This window comes from Lactuca sativa, chromosome 4 (assembly GCF_002870075.4).
Source record: "Lactuca sativa cultivar Salinas chromosome 4, Lsat_Salinas_v11, whole genome shotgun sequence".
Lineage (NCBI taxonomy): Eukaryota > Viridiplantae > Streptophyta > Magnoliopsida > Asterales > Asteraceae > Lactuca > Lactuca sativa.
In genome coordinates, this window is record NC_056626.2 from 245,074,308 (window position 1) to 245,099,662 (window position 25,355).

Below are 25,355 nucleotides of genomic sequence, written 5' to 3' on the forward strand. Positions count from 1 at the left end.
CCTTGATGCTTGTGTGGTAATTGTTGTTGTATGAGAACTCAATAAATGGCAAGTGGGCATCCCATGATTTTCCGAAATCGATCACACAAGCTTGGAGCATGTCCTCGAGGGTCTGAATGGTTCATTCGCTATGGCCATCGGTTTGAGGGTGGTAAGGAGTGCTCATGTCTAGTTACGTTCCTATAGCCTTGTGGAGCGACTGCAAAAATCGTGAAGTAAATCTACTATCTCGATCTGAGATAATAGATATTGGCACTCCACGAAGTCTTACGATTTCTTTTATATAGATTCATGTTAATCTTTCCATCTTGTATGCTTTTTTTATTGGCAGGAAATGGGCGGGTTTAGTTAACCTATCGACAATCACCCAGATAACATCCATTCTGTCTGTTGTCTTAGGGAATTTGGTTATGAAGTCCATAGTAATCCTTTCCTATTTCCACTTGGGTATTACTGGCTGTTGTAATAATCCCGAGGGCTTTTGATACTCCACGTTCACTTTGGCGCAAGTGAGACACTTGCCCATGTAAGTGGTGATCTCTGCCTTCATATTTGGCCACCAATAATGTTGCTTAATGTCCAGATACATCTTATCTGAACATGGATGGATAGAATATCATGTTCTATGATCCTCGTTCATGACTATCTCTCTAAATCCAAAAAGTTTAAGGATCCATATTTTATTCATGAAGTAGTAAGTTCCGTCATCCTTGGCTTCAAAGTTTTTATCCATCCGTCGCAGTGTTTCATTTGTGGCGTTCTCCGACTTCAATGCAGCTGATTGGGCTCCCTTGATCTGTGAGGTTAGGTAGGAGTGGATGGTTATTGATAATGTCTTCACTCGGCGACCTGATTATTCTTTCCTGCTCAGGGCATCAGCTACCACGTTAGCCTTGCCTGGGTGGTAGTTGATCTCGCATTCGTATTCATTCAGCAGCTCAACCCACCTTCACTGCCTCATGTTCAGCTCCTTTTGTTTAGAATGTGTTGGAGGCTCCTGTGATTCGTGAAGATGGTGCACTTCGTACGGTAGAGATAGTGCCTCCAAATCTTTAGGGCGAAGACCACAGCTCCCAGCTTAAGATCATGGGTGGTATACTTCATGTGTCTTCAATTTCCTGGATGCGTAAGCTATCGCCTTTCCCCACTTCATGAGGACAAAGCCTAACCCTTAGTTCGAAGCATGGCAATATACTACGAAGTCTTCGGTTCCATCTGGTAAGGATAGCACTGGTGCACTACAGAGGGCTCGCTTCAATGTTTGGAAGGCGGCTTCTTGTTTTTTCGTCCAGTTGAAAGGTACGCCTTTTTTGTCAAGGTGGTGAGGGGTTTGGCTGTCTTGGAAAAGTTCTAGATAAATATTCGGTAGTAGCCCGCGAGACCCAAGAATTGTCGAATTTTTATTGGTGACTTCGAGATCGCCCAGCCTTCAATGGCCTTGATCTTGGAAGGATCTACGTGAATTCCTTCCTCACTGACTACGTGACCCAAAATGTTTACTCTGCGAATCTAGAACTCGCATTTGGAGAGTTTTGCATATAATCGCTCAACCCTTAGGGTTTCCAAGATATGACAGAGATGTTGACCATGCTCCTCTTTGCTTCAGGAGTATATAACGATATCTTCGATGAAGACGATCATGAAATTATCAAGAAATGGACGGCATACTCAATTCATGAGGTCCATAAATGTTGCAGGGGTATTTGTTAGACTAAAGGGCATCACAACAAATTTCCAATACCCGTATCAAGTTCGGAAAGCAGTTTCTTGGACACAAAGTTGATGATATCCGGATCTTAGATCTATTTTGGAGAAGTAACTAGCTCCTTGAAGCTGGTCAAATAGCTCATCAATTCGAGGGAGTGGGTATCAGTTTTTGACAGTGAGCTTATTCAATTCCCTATAATTGATGCACATCCTAAAAGATCTGTCCTTTTTCTTGACAAACAAGACCGGAGCTCCCCAGGGTGAGAAACTTGGTCTAATGAATCCTTTGCTCAACAATTCGCTTAGTTGACTGGATAGCTCCTGCATATCGACGGGAGCTAACATGTAGGGTGATTTGGCAATTAATGTGGCACCCAGTACGAGGTTGATTCGATATTCAACTTTTCTTTCTGGGGGTATTCCCGGAAGGTCTTCAGGAAATACATTCGGGAAGTTGCATGCCACTGGGATGTCCTTAATGTTTAATTCTTCTTTGGCTTTATCCAGAACATGAGTGCGAAATGCATAGTTTTTCTTGTGCATGCACTTTTGTGCTTTGATGCACGAGATAAGGTGAAGATTGGCACCAGGTTTATCACCATAGATTATTAGGGTTTTGTGATTAGGGAGGTGAAGGCGAACGACCTTCTCGTGACACATAATATCGGCATGGTGGGGGCTTAACCAATCCATGCCGATTATCACATCAAAACTCCTAATATTTATTGGCATAAAATCTATTTGAAATGAATGATTGTTTAGTGTTAATGTGCACCTTACATAAACATCTTTGGTTGTTTCGGTTTTAACATTAGCCATCTATACTGTGAAGGCTTCATTTAGATTCTGGGATTGTTGATTTAGTAAGTGTTTTAGTTTGTTACTAACGAAGCTATGCTCAGCTATCGAACAAGATGCATGCAAAAGTATTGTTAAGTGGGAACGTACCAGTAACAACCGTCGGGTCTTGAACTGCTTCACCTTGACCCAACGTTAAGACCCTTCCTGATCCTCTTACCCCTTGGTTGTTGGCCTTGGGACAATTTCATCTAAAATGGCTAGTTCCTCCACACCCATAAGAAGTGTGACTAGCCCCATCATTATTATTGTTGTTATTTTTGTTGCGGTTGTTGTTGTAGTGTTTATTCGGTTGTTGGTTATGTTGGAGCTAAGAGTTGCAGTATCGTGCGGTATGACCTTTACGGTTGAAACTTGTGCAATGCATCTCCCTGCACTCTCCATGATGGTGAAAACCGCATTTGTTACACTTTGGTAGGGTTCCTGAGTATTGTCTGGTAGTAGTTGGTGTAGATGAGGCTGGAGCATCTGAGGCAACCTGAGTAGTAGCAGCATGGGTTGCTACTGTTCGCTGTTTCTTTGATGACTCTTGGTTTTGTCTCCCTTTTCGCTTGTTGTTATCACCTTCCTTTTTTACTTCAGTTTCCCCTTCTTTGACACTGTTCTTGTTTCCATGGTCGTATACCTTCTTGGCTAGCGTTTTAGCACTCTCATACGTTTCTGGGTTTGCTGCGATTACATTTCCTTGAATTGGAGAGGTCAATCCCTAAATGAATCATTCAATCTTCTTTCATTCAGACGTGATCATGCCTGGACACAAGAGTGGCAACTCACTAAACCTCAAGATATAAGCATCAATGTCGGAGTTTTGGACTGTGAGATTCCACAGTTCCTGCTCCATCTTCTGGATTTCTCCTATTGGACAATATTCTGCCATCAACATTTCTTTCAGATCCTCCCATGGTATAGAATTCGCTACTGGGAGTTTTATGGCCTCTACCTGACCATTCCACCAAGAAAGAGCTTGATCAATGAATGTGCAAGCTGTAAACTTCAACTTGCACTGCTCGGGGCATCCGCAAATCTCGAATACTCATTCAAAATTTTCTATCCACCTCTTTAGAGTTATTACGCCTCCTGTCTCGTTGAAGGTTTGAGGCTTGGTGTTCGTGAAATCCTTGTAAGTACAGGTCCTTGTGGATCCTTGGTGGTTATCCCCTGATTTGAACTTTCGGTTCCTTTCCCGTTACCTCCACCATTATTTCCGTTGTGAATTTGTGTCAGTGCTGCGGTGACCGCCGCTTGGAACGCAGCTGAGTTTATCTCTGGTGGTGTTGGTGTTGTGTTGTTCCCGCGATTCGGTCTCTGGGGCATCTTCTGTCATGGAACGGAAAGATGTTGAGTATCCAGTGTATTCTAGTTTCAGGATTCCTTAATTATAGAACAATGTCGGTGATTCGGTTGTATGTAAGTAAGTGAGTGCATACATTCAACATGTAATAAAGGTAATAAACACATAACAGATAACAACATCATGAAAAAATATACAACCATTTTCATTAATTATAACCTTTTGATACATGAAAATTTGCCTACATAAGGCATACAATACATAAAAGGAAATAAAATCCGACAGAGTAACGACTCCATGAATAGTGTAATCACTTAATCATGTAGTCAATAGTACATGGAGTAGTATATAAAAGAAAATCATAACGGTAGTGGTGGTAGATGAACGGATACTAATCACGGCGATGAGGGTCTGGTGGTGCTGTCAATGAGGTAGATGCACCCTGAATTCTGGCCAGGTGATGCTCGACGGCCCGAAGTCGGGCTTCCAATGTTGTCTGTCATGCCTGATAGTTCCTAACTACCTCGTGTGTCATCCTTTCCGCGCGCTCAAGCGCGGCTCTCATTGCAACCATTTGACCGGCGGTTGCCTGTGCCTGCTCGCCGATGTCGTGTGTCCTCGTTAACACGTTGTCGTGCGCGTATTAAACAAGTAACTTTATCACTGCTGGTTACACTAAAAATATAGCACAGCGAAGCAGAGTCAAATCCTCAGGGACATAGCCTAAAAGTTAATTCATTTTTGCATCAGACACAATATAGTCAAGACAGAAACAATTATGAAGGGGGATTTTGAATTAAACTAAATAAACTAAAACTTGCAATGATATTAAAATTAAACGACTAACAATATTAAAACAGTTTCAGTTCTGCTGCGACTTTCCTAATCATGGAACGAACATTGACCTGGTTATTTGAGATGCGTTCTATCTAAGATGGTACTGAGAAAAACTAACAAGTTCTAGTATAATCTCTTTTACCTTATTTAGTTAACCAAAACAAGCTCTTCAATTCACCCTAACTTTTTACTGTCTAATCAAACAAGCTCTTAGTTAAGATCAGAAAAGTTGCATTATAATCTATGTAAAATTCCCAACAGCACCCAATACTTCTCACAAGCTCGGAAGCGTAAAGATATGATTTTTACAGTTTATAATAAAGTCAAATCCCAAACATGGAACCGATTTATTACTTGTTACTTATTACCAGTTGACAAGAACAATTACGTATTCTATTAACTGATTAACTAAAATTATAAAACCCTAGCTAGGTGATCAGACTAACAAAAATCAAATAAAAAATACATTAATTAAGAACAAAACTGAAGAATCTAGATAGAAACACAAAACAAAAACCAGATCTAATGATCAATCACATGAAAAGTATTTGTCTTTGCAGAACTGAAAACTATTGTTTTAGCCGGACATGGCTAAAATCTGATAAAAACAGATGAAAAGATACATCAAATAACTAATCTTACTAATCTACTTGAACGAGATGATCCACAGTCTTCAGATCTTCAGAAATTATTGAAATCCGAGAAGAAACGCCTCCAAAATCGTATTTTCGTCGTCTGCTACCTCTGGAATCGCCAATTTAGGTTATTAGAAGGTTATAAGGTATATTTATATGTCCAGCAACAAAAACGACGCACATGCGATCACATGTACACAACCTGCGACCGCAGGTTTTCAAGTAAATGCATCTGGTATGTTTTTAATGAAGTAGGATACCATTTTAGCATTTTTTGGCCAACATGCGACCGCATGTACACAACCTGCGATCGCAGGTATTGACTTTTCACTCCCAGATGAATTATGGGCACAAAAGACCTCGATGACAAGTTACGACCTAACCTGCGATCGCAAAAGGGCCCCATGCGATCGCATGAAGGCAGCCTGCGATCGCATGTTGTGCCTAAGACGTTCGAAATTTTTTATCTTTTTAGATCATTTTGAATCGCGTCAATCGTAGTTACGATTCTCGAGATCTGGTCAAAGTTGTCACACCCCCGAACCAAGGATGGCGGAAACGTCCGGGGGTGGAGGACTTCATGTGTAGTATCATAACAACAATGGCAATAGTGATGAAAGTAAACACAATCAACATATATATAATTGAAAGAGTTACATCAATGTATGGATTACATGTTTCATAATCAATTACAATATGTTGACAAAATATGATAAGTTTGACGCCTCAACGTCCCATCCTCAAAAGTACTTTGATACCTGTTTAGCGATTTCCTGAGAATACAAGTAGTTTGAAAAAGTGTCAACACAAAGGTTGGTGAGTTCATAAGTTTTTGACAGTAAGAGTTGGAAAGTCGATCTTTATAATGAGTTGCATGCTACCAAGAAAATCCAATATTTTCCTTATAAAAGTTATGTAGTCCTAATTACTAGGACATAAGGTATACAAATGAAGTATATAATTGTTGATGAAAAAGGTGGTTTTTAGAATCGTCATAAAACCATTTTTGATATGAAGGCGTATAAGTATTTTTCCATACTTAAAGTAATTTCAGTAGGCTAAATGAACATGACTCGCTAATTTAAAGTTAGAACCCGTAAATCTTATGATTGTTAATACCCCATGTGAGCTATTATAACCATACTTGACTTGGGTGGCCTCATAATGCGACGTTCTTCAGGCGTCGCCGTTAAATGACACTTGTCACCACAGACCTGCCGGTCTAGCTGTAGCGAGCAGCTCTGGTGTGGGTTTGTCAAACCCAATATAGATCTATACACAACTATCACGTTCTCCTTACAAGAGACTCTGGTTACAATTTACAGGACTTTTTGGTTTTGTTACTTTGGAAGTAACCCGAAGGGAATGACTCACAAATTTATTCATTAACAAATTTACGGGAACTAAACGGAAAATCTTTGATAAATGAGTTTAAGAGGTAATGATACATAAACTATACCTATTATAGTTTATCCAAAACGTTTGTAGTATATAAGAATTCTTTTATGAAAAAGCGTTAGGATTATAAAATCCATTAAACTATGTTCATTATAGTTTATATATGTATACGTGCTCTAAATGAATGAATAATCTTATCATGAATGACTTATTTTCAGTTTAAGATGATAAAATTTACAACATATCACATTCAATACTTAGAACTTGGCATTATACACTTTGCTCAACATAATACAAAGTGTTGTAAAAATTACAAGCTGTTAACAATTTTTCAGCCTTTCTACACTGTTTTTGAAAATTCATAGAAACATCATACGAAGTCGAAAACTAAATCCGTAAACTCTGGGAGTTCCCGAAATGTGTCTAGTTTACTCATAATTTTTATCATGATTTTTAATGACCTGAAACTTAGGTGGAAAAGTCCATATTCACAGACTGGTCCGGATTGGTGTTTGAAATGATAGGCAGTTTTGTAAAAATCACCATAAATTGTAGAAAAATCGTATGGAGATGTGCAAGTAGTAATTTTAAAGCTAAGAAGTGGAACTACATGCACCTAAAACAGTTTTGAAAAATAAAATGTTTAAGGTGTCCAAAACACTCCGTGAATGGAGTCTAACTTTTCTGATGAAAGCTGTTAGAAGAATTTAGATATGTTCTTGATGTTTTGACTTGTATTCCCCCCCTAAAAACTTGAGAAAACATGAAAATGTAGGGGTATGAACTCACCTTGTGTGATTTCAGTGGATAAGTGTTGAAGAAGAGAGGTGCTCAACCCAAGAACACTAGAAGAATCGCTTGAAGATTCGAAGCTCTAACACAAATATAATGGAATTTGTGTAAGATATCCATGATTTGAGTGGAATTAATTGAGATGATCATAAAGGAAATGGATTATGCTTACCAAAGGTGGAGGAAACTCTCAAGATCAGCCCTTGAATCTCGAATTTCTAGAGAGAGAAAGTGAGAGAGAAAGGAGTTTGATCTTCTTGTAAATTGAGAACAAATGAGAGAAAATGAGGAGAGAGGATGAATATCCAGCTCTCAAAGCATGGAGATGGCTTGTGAGGGAGGTAAAAAGTACAAGGTATGGTGGGGAGGAGTGTGGGTTGTCATGGAGTGGACATGGGGTTGCTTGCGTCATAACTAAGGTAAGGTCAACACTCTTCTTTTTGTACTTTACCAACTCCTTTTTAAATAAGATTTTATCCCTAAAATGTGATTAAATCATTAATTTAGGGGTCTTATAATTAAAAATAAAGTTTTGGGTGAAAATCCCATGTTAAAATAATTAGAAATGGGTTTAAAACGCAAAAATATGCAAAAACGGGGTGAAAATTGCATTTTCCAGCGAAGTTCTTCGGATCTCGGCCGAGGCTCGGTCAGCTGGAGCTCGGTTCGGACGCGGGAGGCTGAATCCGGAGGCGGGACACGAAGCGATGGCTCGGTCCGAGGTGAAGCTGTCCGACGCGAAGGCGAGAAGCGAAGGCGGGTGGTTCGGTCCGAAGGGAAGCAGTCCGACGCGAAGGCAGGGTTCGGTCCGAGGTCAGGCTAGAACCGAAGGGACTGTTGTGAACAGTAATGAACAGTACCTTCGGTTCGGATTTCCCTTCTACACGAGGTTCGGTTCGGACCTTTCTTTTTAGCATGGTTCGGTTCGGATCTCCTTCATGGCCGGGTTCGTTTCGGATGAACAGTGGTTTCGGTTCAGCTCATGAACAGTACTTTCGGTTCAGACCCTCATGAATAGTGCTTTCGGTTCGGTTCATGAATAGTACCTTCGGTTCGGAGGGTTCGTTTCCTTAACTCCGTTTTTCGCGTAGACTTCCGTTCTTGGGCTATTTTTCGCCAAATTCGAGGGTCGGGATGCCCCGAGTGATTATAGAAAGTTGGGAGAGATTTCGAGAGAGATTTGAGAGAGATTCCTCGTTCTCAGAGAGATTTGGGAGAGATTTGACGTACTTGGAGAGATTTCACTTACGAAGAGATACGTGAGAGAGATTTCACATACTTAGAGAGATTTGGGAGAGATTTGACATACTTGGAGAGATTTCACATACAAAGAGATATGTGAGAGAGATTTCACATACTTAGAGAGATTTGGGAGAGATTTGACATACTTGGAGAGATTTGGGAGAGATTTGACATACTTGGAGAGATTTCACATACAAAGAGATATGTGAGAGAGATTTCACATACTTAGAGATATTTGGGAGAGATTTGACATACTTGGAGATAGAGTGAAAACGATTGAGAGTGTTTTCGTGTGTGATGAATGAGAGTGTTCGGCTTCGCAATGCAAGGTCTTTAGACCCCGTTGTGCCAAAATTTAGGATCTTACGCACTCCCTATGAGTATGCAACATTGTGTTATTGTTTTTGTTCATTGTTTAGCACTAATGCTAAGGAAATTTAAACACATGAACTTTCCAAGTGGTGTTTTCTCATTAAAATAGTGAGTTATACAGTAATTACATAATATAAACCCTATCATACAAGGTTTTAATCGAGTTGACCGGTTTGACTCGTTGACCTTGTCTGGCTTAGACTTGACCCGAATTTGACTATTGTCACATCATCCCCCCGTTAGAGGGAATTTCGTCCCGAAATTTACGCTTTGGCCAGGGCTTTAAGGGTTTAGGAAAAGGTGTGGGTACTTTCGTTTCATTTGGTCTTCGCGCTCCCAGGTGAACTCAGGTCCTCGTTTAGCGTTCCATCGAACCTTCACAATGGGAATACGGCTTTGTTTCGTTCTTTTGACCTCCCGATCCATAATCTCTACTGGCTCCTCCACGAAGTGGAGATTTTCGTCAACTTCGATCTCATCGAGAGGTATTACAAGTGTCTCGTCGGACAGACATTTCTTCAGGTTCGATACGTGGAAGGTGGGATGTACCTTATCGAGTTCTTGAGGTAATCGAAGTTTGTACGCCACAGGACCAATCCTGGCGAGGATTTCGAACGGTCCAATGTACCTCGGGTTTAGTTTCCCACGTTTGCCGAAGCGTATCATTCCTTTCCAAGGGGAAACTTTTAGTAACACGCGATCGCCAACCTGGAATTCCAAAGGTTTGCGTCGCTTATCCGCGTAGCTCTTTTGTCGATCTCGGGAGGCCTTCAGCCTCTCTCGAATTTGAACAATCTTTTCTGTGGTCTCCCTTATGATTTCAGGACCAGTGAGGGTGCTATTCGGAATTTGATCCCTAGCTAACTGAGTATCCCCCACTTCAGCCCAACATAGAGGTGATCTGCACTTGCGACCGTAAAGAGCTTCGAATGGAGCGACTTTAATGCTGGTGTGATAGCTGTTATTGTAGGAGAATTCAATCAGCGGCAAATGGGTATCCCACGCTTTACCAAAGTCTATCACACATGCTCTCAACATGTCTTCTAAGGTCTGTATAGTGCGCTCGCTCTGCCCGTCGGTTTGTGGGTGGTAGGCCGTACTCATGTCTAGCCTAGTACCCAAGGATTTCTGCAGGGACTGCCAAAATCTCGAAGTGAACCTACTATCTCGGTCTGAGATGATAGATATTGGTACACCATGCAGTCGCACAATCTCCTTGAGGTATATTCTGGTTAATTTCTCCATCTTGTCGGTTTCCTTTATTGGTAGGAAGTGCGCAGACTTGGTCAGTCTGTCTACGATTACCCATATAGTGTCAAACCCGCTCGAAGTCTTAGGCAGCTTGGTTATGAAGTCCATGGTTATCTGCTCCCACTTCCATTCCGGTATATCAGGCTGTTGTAGTAGTCCTGAGGGTTTCTGGTATTCCACCTTGACCTTGGCGCAAGTCAGGCACTTGCCCACATATGTAGCAATCTCGACTTTCATATTCGGCCACCAGTATAACCTCTTGAGGTCTAGATACATCTTATCTGACCCTGGATGAATGGAGTATCGAGTCTTGTGTGCTTCGTTCATGACCACATCTCGGATCCCACCGAACTTCGGTGTCCAGATCCGGTTACTGAGATAACGGGTTCCGTCGTCCTTGACTTCTAAGTTCTTATCCATTCCCCTTAATACCTCACCTGCCACATTCTCTGGTTTCAAGGCTTCTAATTGAGCTTCCCGAATTTGTGTGGCCAGGTGGGAATGGATGGTCATGGTTAAGGATTTTACTCGGCGGCCCGAATATTCCTTCATGCTTAGGGCATCAGCCACTACATTGGCCTTGCCCGGGTGGTAGCGAATTTCGCACCCGTAGTCGTTTAGCAGTTCAACCCATCTCCGTTGTCGCATGTTCAGCTCTTTCTGATTGAGGATATGTTGAAGACTTTTGTGGTCGGTGAAGATGGTACATTTCGTGCCGTAGAGGTAGTGCCTCCAAATCTTTAGAGCGAACACTACCGCTCCCAATTCAAGGTCATGGGTGGTGTAATTAACTTCGTGTGTTTTAAGCTGTCTCGACGCGTAGGCGATGACTTTTCCTCTCTGCATGAGCACGCATCCGAGGCCTTGATTCGAAGCATCGCAGTATACTACGAAGTCGTCAGTTCCTTCTGGAAGAGACAAAATTGGTGCGCTGCACAGGGCTTGTTTTAACGTCTGAAAGGCGGTTTCTTGTTTATCTCCCCACTTAAATACCACACCTTTTTGAGTCAGGGTGGTGAGTGGTTTGGCGATCTTCGAGAAGTTTTGTATGAATCTTCGGTAGTCGCCGGCGAGCCCTAAAAATTTTCGAATTTCCGTCGGCGTTGTAGGTGCTGACCAGTTTTTAATAGCTTGGATTTTTGCGGGATCCACATGTATCCCCTTCTCGCTAACCACATGGCCAAGAAAATTCACTTCTCTAATCCAGAATTCGCATTTAGAGAATTTGGCGTAAAGCTTCTCGGCCCTCAGTGTTTCCAAGATCAGCCGGAGGTGTTGACGGTGCTCTTCCTCGCTTCGGGAGTAGATTAAAATATCGTCGATGAACACAATCACGAATTTGTCTAAGTAGGGTCGACACACTCGATTCATCAGGTCCATAAATACTGCCGGTGCGTTCGTTAATCCGAAGGGCATTACCACAAACTCATAGTGCCCGTAACGAGTTCTGAACGCAGTCTTGGGAATATCCTCTTCTTTTACTCGCAATTGATGATAACCCGACCTCAAGTCGATTTTTGAAAAGTAGCTTGCTCCTTGGAGTTGGTCAAAGAGGTCATCGATTCGGGGTAAGGGATATCGGTTCTTGACAGTGAGTTTATTTAGCTCCCGGTAGTCTATGCACATGCGAAAAGATCCGTCCTTCTTCTTTACAAACAAGACCGGTGCTCCCCAGGGTGAGAAGCTTGGCCTGATAAATCCTTTGCTTAACAATTCATTTAACTGGCTGGAAAGTTCTTGCATTTCTGCCGGTGCTAAACGGTATGGAGCCTTAGCGACGGGGGTAGCTCCTGGGATTAAGTCGATTCGGAATTCGACTTGTCGTGCGGAGGGTACACCTGGAAGATCTTCGGGGAATACATCGGGATAGTTGCACACCTCGGGAATGTCGTTGATATCCTTCACCTCTCGTTTCGTATCTACTATGTGAGCTAGAAATGCGTGGTACTCCTTTCGGAGGTACTTTTGGGCTTTGACGCAAGAGATGACTTGCAAATTTGAACTGGGTTTGTCGCCATAGATGAAGAGGGTTTCGCCATTTTGCAGATTAAGGCGAACGGCCCTTTCGTAACATAGAATGTCGGCACGATGTGAACTTAACCAATCCATACCGATGATTATGTCAAAGCATTTTATCGTGACCGGCATCAGGTCTACTTTAAACGAATGGTTGTCTAGAGTGAGGGTACACCCTGAGTATATATCATTAGTGTGCTCTTCTTTCCCATTAGCCATTTCTACTACGTATGTATCTTTTAATGAATGAGGGGTTTGTTTTAGTAATCGTTTGAATTCATGGCTCACAAAACTCCTCTCTGCTCCACTATCAAATAGTACGCATGCATATGTGTTATTGAGGATAAACGTACCAGAAACCACCGAGGGATCTTTGATTGCTTCTCCGTGTCCCATTGTCAGGACTTTCCCTACACCTCCAGCATTGGGGCTTCGTACTTTTGGGCAGTTTCTTTTGAAGTGCCCTGTCTCACCACATCCGTAACAGGTTCGACTTGCTCCGGTGTTAGTGGTCGGGGTGTCTTGAGGGGCGGATTGGGCTGGCACTTTACAAAATCGGGCAGTGTGCCCCTTCCGGTTGCAATTTCTGCAATGCATTTCCCGACAAGCACCGGTATGGTGGAAGTTGCACTTGTTGCACTTGGGAAGGGTTCCTGCGTATTGCCTTGGTGGCGCTGGAGCAGGAGCAATAGTGGCTGCACGGACAGCAACTGTCCGTTGCTTCTTTGCGGGGTCCTGTACCGGTTGTTTCTTTTTAATGTTCCAGAACTTCCTCTTGTTGTTTCCTCCTTTCGATTGGTTGGTGGCGGCGACCATGGTGCCACGGCTGGCCCTATGATCGATAAGTTGTTGTGCCAATTCCTTGGCACTTTCAAAGGTAGTAGGTTTCGAGGCCAGAACACTGTCATGAATCTGGGGTGACAGCCCCCAAAGGTATCGTTCTACCTTTTTCTCCTCCGGAGTGACCATTGCAGGACAGAGGAGTGCTAGGTCATTGAATCGGTCGGTATAAGCTTCGAGATCCATCCCCGACATCTTGAGATTCCATAGTTCCTCTTCGAGCTTTTGTATTTCTCCCCTCGGGCAATACTCTTTTAGCATCAGCGCTTTTAAGTTCTCCCAGCCGATGGAGTTAGCCACTGCAGGCGTAAGTGACTTAACTCGGCCATTCCACCAAGTAAGAGCTTTTCTTGTGAAAGTGAATGCCGCATACTTGACCTTGCTTGCCTCGGGGCAAGCACAGATTTCGAAGACTGCTTCGGTCCTTTCGAACCATTGCATCAGCGCTATGACACCCCCGCTCCCGTCGAAGGGATCGGGTTTGCCATTAGTGAAGTCTTTGTATGTACACTCCTTGGTGCGCCCTGTGCTGTCCCCCTGGTTCGAGTTAGTATTCCCGGATCCGGAACCGCCGGAACCGTTTGTACCCATTTGAGACATTGCTGCCGCCACGGCTGCTGTTACTGCAGCTTGAAACATCACCGGATCAAACTTCGGAGGTGGCGGCGGAGTGGGCGGTGCTGAGTTTCCAGAAGGTCTTGGTCTTTTCCTTGGTGGCATGGTTCTGACATAAGAAAATAAAAAGAAAGACTTGGCGGTAAGACTTCAATGGTGATACGAGTCGGGCGTTACTTGTTTGATCTCAATTGTATTTTGTCCGAGTTTATTAGTTTAGAAGGCAATTAATTGTCAAGTTTTTGCAATTAAACTTATGGATTAATTAGTGTTGACTCCAGCAGAGTCAAGTGCTTGGTTTGTGTCAGCATCAAAAGAAATAAAATACAAACCACATTCATTGATAATTTGCTAGTACATAATATTCTTAGGAATTTGACCTCATAAGGGTCTACATTACATCATAGTAAAAGATAAAGTTTTGGCAGTACAAAAGTCCCTTTGACTAGTGGGATCACTTAGTCGCGAGGTCAACCTATTCGCAACAAAGAGTAGCACCAACGCATACTCGAAATCCTAGGTTTATAACAAAATATAAGTAGCGCGAACGCTACTCGTGGCGTGAAGCATCTGATCCATGGTGGCCCTGGGATGAGGTCGAGGCTCCCTGAAGCTCCGCAATCCGGCGCTCAGCCGCGATCACCCTCTCCTCGAGAGCTGCGTGCCTCACCTGGTACTCCCTTACCTCCGCTCGAGCGGCGGTAAGGTCCTCGATGAGTCGGTCCAATGGATAGAAGTTCCTCTCCAAATCCCGGGTGCGTGCATCGGTGGCTGCCGTAATAGCGCTGAGATTTCGAATCTGGTCTGCCATTTCCCTACTCTGTTTTCCCAAGTTCGTGATGTGCTGGGTCATAACGGGGAGAGCTCTGTCAGCCGGTCCCCCGTGACTGAGGTCATAATAACCTCGTTGGTCGCCATAGGGTAACCTCTGGCGCTGTTGCCGACTCCACCTCTCGATCATGGTTGCCCAACGGGGCTCAGGCCCATTGTGCCCCCAGCGGTTTGCAGGCACCCTAGCAATGTAAGGAGGGTTGAAGACTTCCTCCTCTGGCTCTTCTTCACTTCCCTCCTCATCCATGTCCACCTCGTCGTCTTCCTCTTCTTCTTCTTCTTCATCTACCTCCTCTTCTTCTTCCTCGGGCTCTTCTTCGGGATCCTCTTCGGGATCTTCTTCAATCAGCTCTTCGGGCTCTTCCTCAATCCAGCCGGCATTTCCCTGGTTGGGAAAGTATGGGTCTCCTGGTAGGTGAAATCCTGCCATGTCGTCTGCGCGAGAATAGAGGGGTAAGAAGCGGATAGCGGTAGATATTAATAATATTGCGATATAGCAACATACAAATACTCCTATAGTATTTTAAATATTTAGATTTGGTTCTTATAACACTCTTTGTAGGGTGAAGTTAAGTTATTAGACTTGTTGCCCTCCTACGACTATCCCCCGATATGAGTAAGTCACTTTCCGGACTAATATAGTTGATCAGGCTATATCCTTCCCAAAACTGATTACTCATACCAAGGCATACTCGTAGCGTTCAACTCCTCTTCTTTTAGTTTATGTTCTTCTAGTTATGACACTACGTGCGTATGCAATGCATGTAGGTATACTTTTAAACAGAACTTATTTGTTTTCAAAAAGTATAACCAGTTAGAATGTTTTGAAAATCAGAGACTCTTAGTCCCAAATGTGTTTATAGTTTGTATATCCTATGTTGTTTGATATACTTAATTCACTATAAACCGTGCTCTGATACCAATCTGTCACACCCCCTAACCAAGGATGGCGGAAACGTCCGGGGGTGGAGGACTTCATGTGTAGTATCATAACAACAATGGCAATAGTGATGAAAGTAAACACAATCAACATATATATAATTGAAAGAGTTACATCAATGTATGGATTACATGTTTCATAATCAATTACAATATGTTGACAAAATATGATAAGTTTGACGCCTCAACGTCCCATCCTCAAAAGTACTTTGATACCTGTTTAGCGATTTCCTGAGAATACAAGTAGTTTGAAAAAGTGTCAACACAAAGGTTGGTGAGTTCATAAGTTTTTGACAGTAAGAGTTGGAAAGTCGATCTTTATAATGAGTTGCATGCTACCAAGAAAATCCAATATGTTCCTTATAAAAGTTATGTAGTCCTAATTACTAGGACATAAGGTATACAAATGAAGTATATAATTGTTGATGAAAAAGGTGGTTTTTAGAATCGTCATAAAACCATTTTTGATATGAAGGCGTATAAGTATTTTTCCATACTTAAAGTAATTTCAGTAGGCTAAATGAACATGAATCGCTAATTTAAAGTTAGAACCCGTAAATCTTATGATTGTTAATACCCCATGTGAGCTATTATAACCATACTTGACTTGGGTGGCCTCATAATGCGACGTTCTTCAGGCGTCGCCGTTAAATGACACTTGTCACCACAGACCTGCCGGTCGAGCTGTAGCGAGCAGCTCTGGTGTGGGTTTGTCAAACCCAATATAGATCTATACACAACTATCACGTTCTCCTTACAAGAGACTCTGGTTACAATTTACAGGACTTTTTGGTTTTGTTACTTTGGAAGTAACCCGAAGGGAATGACTCACAAATTTATTCATTAACAAATTTACGGGAACTAAACGGAAAATCTTTGATAAATGAGTTTAAGAGGTAATGATACATAAACTATACCTATTATAGTTTATCCAAAACGTTTGTAGTATATAAGAATTCTTTTATGAAAAAGCGTTAGGATTATAAAATCCATTAAACTATGTTCATTATAGTTTATATATGTATACGTGCTCTAAATGAATGAATAATCTTATCATGAATGACTTATTTTCAGTTTAAGATGATAAAATTTACAACATATCACATTCAATACTTAGAACTTGGCATTATACACTTTGCTCAACATAATACAAAGTGTTGTAAAAATTACAAGCTGTTAACAATTTTTCAGCCTTTCTACACTGTTTTTGAAAATTCATAGAAACATCATACGAAGTCGAAAACTAAATCCGTAAACTCTGGGAGTTCCCGAAATGTGTCTAGTTTACTCATAATTTTTATCATGATTTTTAATGACCTGAAACTTAGGTGGAAAAGTCCATATTCACAGACTGGTCCGGATTGGTGTTTGAAATGATAGGCAGTTTTGTAAAAATCACCATAAATTGTAGAAAAATCGTATGGAGATGTGCAAGTAGTAATTTTAAAGCTAAGAAGTGGAACTACATGCACCTAAAATAGTTTTCAAAAATAGAATGTTTAATGTGTCCAAAACAGTCCGTGGATGGAGTCTAACTTTTCTGATGAAAGCTGTTAGAAGAATTTAGATATGTTCTTGATGTTTTGACTTGTATTCCCCCCCCCCCTAAAAACTTGAGAAAACATGAAAATGTAGGGGTATGAACTCACCTTGTGTGATTTCAGTGGATAAGTGTTGAAGAAGAGAGGTGCTCAACCCAAGAACACTAGAAGAATCGCTTGAAGATTCGAAGCTCTAACACAAATATAATGGAATTTGTGTAAGATATCCATGATTTGAGTGGAATTAATTGAGATGATCATAAAGGAAATGGATTATGCTTACCAAAGGTGGAGGAAACTCTCAAGATCAGCCCTTGAATCTCGAATTTCTAGAGAGAGAAAGTGAGAGAGAAAGGAGTTTGATCTTCTTGTAAATTGAGAACAAATGAGAGAAAATGAGGAGAGAGGATGAATATCCAGCTCTCAAAGCATGGAGATGGCTTGTGAGGGAGGTAAAAAGTACAAGGTATGGTGGGGAGGAGTGTGGGTTGTCATGGAGTGGACATGGGGTTGCTTGCGTCATAACTAAGGTAAGGTCAACACTCTTCTTTTTGTACTTTACCAACTCCTTTTTAAATAAGATTTTATCCCTAAAATGTGATTAAATCATTAATTTAGGGGTCTTATAATTAAAAATAAAGTTTTGGGTGAAAATCCCATGTTAAAATAATTAGAAATGGGTTTAAAACGCAAAAATATGCAAAAACGGGGTGAAAATTGCATTTTCCAGCGAAGTTCTTCGGATCTCGGCCGAGGCTCGGTCAGCTGGAGCTCGGTTCGGACGCGGGAGGCTGAATCCGGAGGCGGGACACGAAGCGATGGCTCGGTCCGAGGTGAAGCTGTCCGACGCGAAGGCGAGAAGCGAAGGCGGGTGGTTCGGTCCGAAGGGAAGCAGTCCGACGCGAAGGCAGGGTTCGGTCCGAGGTCAGGCTAGAACCGAAGGGACTGTTGTGAACAGTAATGAACAGTACCTTCGGTTCGGATTTCCCTTCTACACGAGGTTCGGTTCGGACCTTTCTTCTTAGCATGGTTCGGTTCGGATCTCCTTCATGGCCGGGTTCGTTTCGGATGAACAGTGGTTTCGGTTCAGCTCATGAACAGTACTTTCGGTTCAGACCCTCATGAATAGTGCTTTCGGTTCGGTTCATGAATAGTACCTTCGGTTCGGAGGGTTCGTTTCCTTAACTCCGTTTTTCGCGTAGACTTCCGTTCTTGGGCTATTTTTCGCCAAATTCGAGGGTCGGGATGCCCCGAGTGATTATAGAAAGTTGGGAGAGATTTCGAGAGAGATTTGAGAGAGATTCCTCGTTCTCAGAGAGATTTGGGAGAGATTTGACGTACTTGGAGAGATTTCACTTACGAAGAGATACGTGAGAGAGATTTCACATACTTAGAGAGATTTAGGAGAGATTTGACATACTTGGAGAGATTTCACATACAAAGAGATATGTGAGAGAGATTTCACATACTTAGAGAGATTTGGGAGAGATTTGACATACTTGGAGAGATTTGGGAGAGATTTGACATACTTGGAGAGATTTCACATACAAAGAGATATGTGAGAGAGATTTCACATACTTAGAGATATTTGGGAGAGATTTGACATACTTGGAGATAGAGTGAAAACGATTGAGAGTGTTTTCGTGTGTGATGAATGAGAGTGTTCGGCTTCGCAATGCAAGGTCTTTAGACCCCGTTGTGCCAAAATTTAGGATCTTACGCACTCCCTATGAGTATGCAACATTGTGTTATTGTTTTTGTTCATTGTTTAGCACTAATGCTAAGGAAATTTAAACACATGAACTTTCCAAGTGGTGTTTTCTCATTAAAATAGTGAGTTATACAGTAATTACATAATATAAACCCTATCATACAAGGTTTTAATCGAGTTGACCGGTTTGACTCGTTGACCTTGTCTGGCTTAGACTTGACCCGAATTTGACTATTGTCACATCATCCCCCCGTTAGAGGGAATTTCGTCCCGAAATTTACGCTTTGGCCAGGGCTTTAAGGGTTTAGGAAAAGGTGTGGGTACTTTCGTTTCATTTGGTCTTCGCGCTCCCAGGTGAACTCAGGTCCTCGTTTAGCGTTCCATCGAACCTTCACAATGGGAATACGGCTTTGTTTCGTTCTTTTGACCTCCCGATCCATAATCTCTACTGGCTCCTCCACGAAGTGGAGATTTTCGTCAACTTCGATCTCATCGAGAGGTATTACAAGTGTCTCGTCGGACAGACATTTCTTCAGGTTCGATACGTGGAAGGTGGGATGTACCTTATCGAGTTCTTGAGGTAATCGAAGTTTGTACGCCACAGGACCAATCCTGGCGAGGATTTCGAACGGTCCAATGTACCTCGGGTTTAGTTTCCCACGTTTGCCGAAGCGTATCATTCCTTTCCAAGGGGAAACTTTTAGTAACACGCGATCGCCAACCTGGAATTCCAAAGGTTTGAGTCGCTTATCCGCGTAGCTCTTTTGTCGATCTCGGGAGGCCTTCAGCCTCTCTCGAATTTGAACAATCTTTTCTGTGGTCTCCCTTATGATTTCAGGACCAGTGAGGGTGCTATTCGGAATTTGATCCCTAGCTAATTGAGTATCCCCCACTTCAGCCCAACATAGAGGTGATCTGCACTTGCGACCGTAAAGAGCTTCGAATGGAGCGACTTTAATGCTGGTGTGATAGCTGTTATTGTAGGAGAATTCAATCAGCGGCAAATGGGTATCCCACGCTTTACCAAAGTCTATCACACATGCTCTCAACATGTCTTCTAAGGTCTGTATAGTGCGCTCGCTCTGCCCGTCGGTTTGTGGGTGGTAGGCCGTACTCATGTCTAGCCTAGTACCCAAGGATTTCTGCAGGGACTGCCAAAATCTCGAAGTGAACCTACTATCTCGGTCTGAGATGATAGATATTGGTACACCATGCAGTCGCACAATCTCCTTGAGGTATATTCTGGTTAATTTCTCCATCTTGTCGGTTTCCTTTATTGGTAGGAAGTGCGCAGACTTGGTCAGTCTGTCTACGATTACCCATATAGTGTCAAACCCACTCGAAGTCTTAGGCAGCTTGGTTATGAAGTCCATGGTTATCTGCTCCCACTTCCATTCCGGTATATCAGGCTGTTGTAGTAGTCCTGAGGGTTTCTGGTATTCCACCTTGACCTTGGCGCAAGTCAGGCACTTGCCCACATATGTAGCAATCTCGGCTTTCATATTCGGCCACCAGTATAACCTCTTGAGGTCTAGATACATCTTATCTGACCCTGGATGAATGGAGTATCGAGTCTTGTGTGCTTCGTTCATGACCACGTCTCGGATCCCACCGAACTTCGGTGTCCAGATCCGGTTACTGAGATAACGGGTTCCGTCGTCCTTGACTTCTAAGTTCTTATCCATTCCCCTTAATGCCTCACCTGCCACATTCTCTGGTTTCAAGGCTTCTAATTGAGCTTCCCGAATTTGTGTGGCCAGGTGGGAATGGATGGTCATGGTTAAGGATTTTACTCGGCGGCCCGAATATTCCTTCCTGCTTAGGGCATCAGCCACTACATTGGCCTTGCCCGGGTGGTAGCGAATTTCGCACCCGTAGTCGTTTAGCAGTTCAACCCATCTCCGTTTTCGCATGTTGAGCTCTTTCTGATTGAGGATATGTTGAAGACTTTTGTGGTCGGTGAAGATGGTACATTTTGTGCCGTAGAGGTAGTGCCTCCAAATCTTTAGAGCGAACACTACCGCTCCCAATTCAAGGTCATGGGTGGTGTAATTAACTTCGTGTGTTTTAAGCTGTCTCGACGCGTAGGCGATGACTTTTCCTCTCTGCATGAGCACGCATCCGAGGCCTTGATTCGAAGCATCGCAGTATACTACGAAGTCGTCAGTTCCTTCTGGAAGAGACAAAATTGGTGCGCTGCACAGGGCTTGTTTTAACGTCTGAAAGGCGGTTTCTTGTTTATCTCCCCACTTAAATACCACACCTTTTTGAGTCAGGGTGGTGAGTGGTTTGGCGATCTTCGAGAAGTTTTGTATGAATCTTCGGTAGTAGCCGGCGAGCCCTAAAAATTGTCGAATTTCCGTCGGCGTTGTAGGTGCTGACCAGTTTTTAATAGCTTGGATTTTTGCGGGATCCACATGTATCCCCTTCTCGCTAACCACATGGCCAAGAAAATTCACTTCTCTAATCCAGAATTCGCATTTAGAGAATTTGGCGTAAAGCTTCTCGGCCCTCAGTGTTTCCAAGATCAGCCGGAGGTGTTGACGGTGCTCTTCCTCGCTTCGGGAGTAGATTAAAATATCGTCGATGAACACAATCACGAATTTGTCTAAGTAGGGTCGACACACTCGATTCATCAGGTCCATAAATACTTCCGGTGCGTTCGTTAATCCGAAGGGCATTACCACAAACTCATAGTGCCCGTAACGAGTTCTGAACGCAGTCTTGGGAATATCCTCTTCTTGTACTCGCAATTGATGATAACCCGACCTCAAGTCGATTTTTGAAAAGTAGCTTGCTCCTTGGAGTTGGTCAAAGAGGTCATCGATTCGGGGTAAGGGATATCGGTTCTTGACAGTGAGTTTATTTAGCTCCCGGTAGTCTATGCACATGCGAAAAGATCCGTCATTCTTCTTTACAAACAAGACCGGTGCTCCCCAGGGTGAGAAGCTTGGCCTGATAAATCCTTTGCTTAACAGTTCATTTAACTGGCTGGAAAGTTCTTGCATTTCTACCGGTGCTAAACGGTATGGAGCCTTAGCGACGGGGGTAGCTCCTGGGATTAAGTCGATTCGGAATTCGACTTGTCGTGCGGAGGGTACACCTGGAAGATCTTCGGGGAATAAATCGGGATAGTTGCACACCTCGGGAATGTCGTTGATATCCTTCACCTCTCGTTTCGTATCTACTATGTGAGCTAGAAATGCGTGGTACTCCTTTCGGAGGTACTTTTGGGCTTTGACGCAAGAGATGACTTGCAAATTTGAACTGGGTTTGTCGCCATAGATGAAGAGGGTTTCGCCATTTTGCAGATTAAGGCGAACGGCCCTTTCGTAACATAGAATGTCGGCACGATGTGAACTTAACCAATCCATACCGATGATTATGTCAAAGCATTTTATCGTGACCGGCATCAGGTCTACTTTAAACGAATGGTTGTCTAGAGTGAGGGTACACCCTGAGTATATATCATTAGTGTGCTCTTCTTTCCCATTAGCCATTTCTGCTACGTATGTATCTTTTAATGAATGAGGGGTTTGTTTTAGTAATCGTTTGAATTCATGGCTCACAAAACTCCTCTCTGCTCCACTATCAAATAGTACGCATGCATATGTGTTATTGAGGATAAACGTACCAGAAACCACCGAGGGATCTTTGATTGCTTCTCCGTGTCCCATTGTCAGGACTTTCCCTACACCTCCAGCATTGGGGCTTCGTACTTTTGGGCAGTTTCTTTTGAAGTGCCCTGTCTCACCACATCCGTAACAGGTTCGACTTGCTCCGGTGTTAGTGGTCGGGGTGTCTTGAGGGGCAGATTGGGCTGGCACTTTACAAAATCGGGCAGTGTGCCCCTTCCGGTTGCAATTTCTGCAATGCATTTCCCGACAAGCACCGGTATAGTGGAAGTTGCACTTGTTGCACTTGGGAAGGGTTCCTGCGTATTGCCTTGGTGGCGCTGGAGCAGGAGCAATAGTGGCTGCACGGACAGCAACTGTCCGTTGCTTCTTTGCGGGGTCCTGTACTGGTTGTTTCTTTTTAATGTTCCAGAACTTCCTCTTGTTGTTTCCTCCTTTCGATTGGTTGGTGGCGGCGACCATGGTGCCACGGCTGGCCCTATGATCGATAAGTTGTTGTGCCAATTCCTTGGCACTTTCAAAGGTAGTAGGTTTCGAGGCCAGAACACTGTCATGAATCTGGGGTGACAGCCCCCAAAGGTATCGTTCTACCTTTTTCTCCTCCGGAGTGACCATTGCAGGACAGAGGAGTGCTAGGTCATTGAATCGGTCGGTATAAGCTTCGAGATCCATCCCCGACATCTTGAGATTCCATAGTTCCTCTTCGAGCTTTTGTATTTCTCCCCTCGGGCAATACTCTTTTAGCATCAGCGCTTTTAAGTTCTCCCAGCCGATGGAGTTAGCCACTGCAGGCGTAAGTGACTTAACTCGGCCATTCCACCAAGTAAGAGCTTTTCTTGTGAAAGTGAATGCCGCATACTTGACCTTGCTTGCCTCGGGGCAAGCACAGATTTCGAAGACTGCTTCGGTCCTTTCGAACCATTGCATCAGCGCTATGACACCCCCGCTCCCGTCGAAGGGATCGGGTTTGCCATTAGTGAAGTCTTTGTATGTACACTCCTTGGTGCGCCCTGTGCTGTCCCCCTGGTTCGAGTTAGTATTCCCGGATCCGGAACCGCCGGAACCGTTTGTACCCATTTGCGACATTGCTGCCGCCACGGCTGCTGTTACTACAGCCTGAAACATCACCGGATCAAACTTCGGAGGTGGCGGCGGAGTGGGCGGTGCTGAGTTTCCAGAAGGTCTTGGTCTTTTCCTTGGTGGCATGGTTCTGACATAAGAAAATAAAAAGAAAGACTTGGCGGTAAGACTTCAATGGTGATACGAGTCGGGCGTTACTTGTTTGATCTCAATTGTATTTTGTCCGAGTTTATTAGTTTAGAAGGCAATTAATTGTCAAGTTTATGCAATTAAACTTATGGATTAATTAGTGTTGACTCCAGCAGAGTCAAGTGCTTGGTTTGTGTCAGCATCAAAAGAAATAAAATACAAACCACATTCATTGATAATTTGCTAGTACATAATATTCTTAGGAATTTGACCTCATAAGGGTCTACATTACATCATAGTAAAAGATAAAGTTTTGGCAGTACAAAAGTCCCTTTGACTAGTGGGATCACTTAGTCGCGAGGTCAACCTATTCGCAACAAAGAGTAGCACCAACGCATACTCGAAATCCTAGGTTTATAACAAAATATAAGTAGCGCGAACGCTACTCGTGGCGTGAAGCATCTGATCCATGGTGGCCCTGGGATGAGGTCGAGGCTCCCTGAAGCTCCGCAATCCGGCGCTCAGCCGCGATCACCCTCTCCTCGAGAGCTGCGTGCCTCACCTGGTACTCCCTTACCTCCGCTCGAGCGGCGGTAAGGTCCTCGATGAGTCGGTCCAATGGATAGAAGTTCCTCTCCAAATCCCGGGTGCGTGCATCGGTGGCTGCCATAATAGCGCTGAGATTTCGAATCTGGTCTGCCATTTCCCTACTCTGTTTTCCCAAGTTCGTGATGTGCTGGGTCATAACGGGGAGAGCTCTGTCAGCCGGTCCCCCGTGACTGAGGTCATAATAACCTCGTTGGTCGCCATAGGGTAACCTCTGGCGCTGTTGCCGACTCCACCTCTCGATCATGGTTGCCCAACGGGGCTCAGGCCCATTGTGCCCCCAGCGGTTTGCAGGCACCCTAGCAATGTAAGGAGGGTTGAAGACTTCCTCCTCTGGCTCTTCTTCACTTCCCTCCTCATCCATGTCCACCTCGTCGTCTTCCTCTTCTTCTTCTTCTTCATCTACCTCCTCTTCTTCTTCCTCGGGCTCTTCTTCGGGATCCTCTTCGGGATCTTCTTCAATCAGCTCTTCGGGCTCTTCCTCAATCCAGCCGGCATTTCCCTGGTTGGGAAAGTATGGGTCTCCTGGTAGGTGAAATCCTGCCATGTCGTCTGCGCGAGAATAGAGGGGTAAGAAGCGGATAGCGGTAGATATTAATAATATTGCGATATAGCAACATACAAATACTCCTATAGTATTTTAAATATTTAGATTTGGTTCTTATAACACTCTTTGTAGGGTGAAGTTAAGTTATTAGACTTGTTGCCCTCCTACGACTATCCCCCGATATGAGTAAGTCACTTTCCGGACTAATATAGTTGATCAGGCTATATCCTTCCCAAAACTGATTACTCATACCAAGGCATACTCGTAGCGTTCAAATCCTCTTCTTTTAGTTTATGTTCTTCTAGTTATGACACTACGCGCGTATGCAATGCATGTAGGTATACTTTTAAACAGAACTTATTTGTTTTCAAAAAGTATAACCAGTTAGAATGTTTTGAAAATCAGAGACTCTTAGTCCCAAATGTGTTTATAGTTTGTATATCCTATGTTGTTTGATATACTTAATTCACTATAAACCGTGC

At 43.3% G+C, this 25,355-nt stretch overlaps 1 protein-coding gene across 1 annotated transcript; it reads right to left on the reverse strand.

The window, feature by feature from the left end:
- Positions 1-2,875: 2,875 nt before the first annotated feature.
- On the reverse strand, positions 2,876-12,015 carry LOC128133604 (uncharacterized; the record flags this gene model as incomplete). Its single annotated transcript, XM_052771106.1, has 4 exons — positions 2,876-3,249; positions 3,316-3,505; positions 3,694-3,882; positions 11,560-12,015. Coding segments are annotated over 4 exons (1,209 nt in total), but the record flags the coding sequence as incomplete, so codon positions are not given.
- Positions 12,016-25,355: the final 13,340 nt, after the last annotated feature.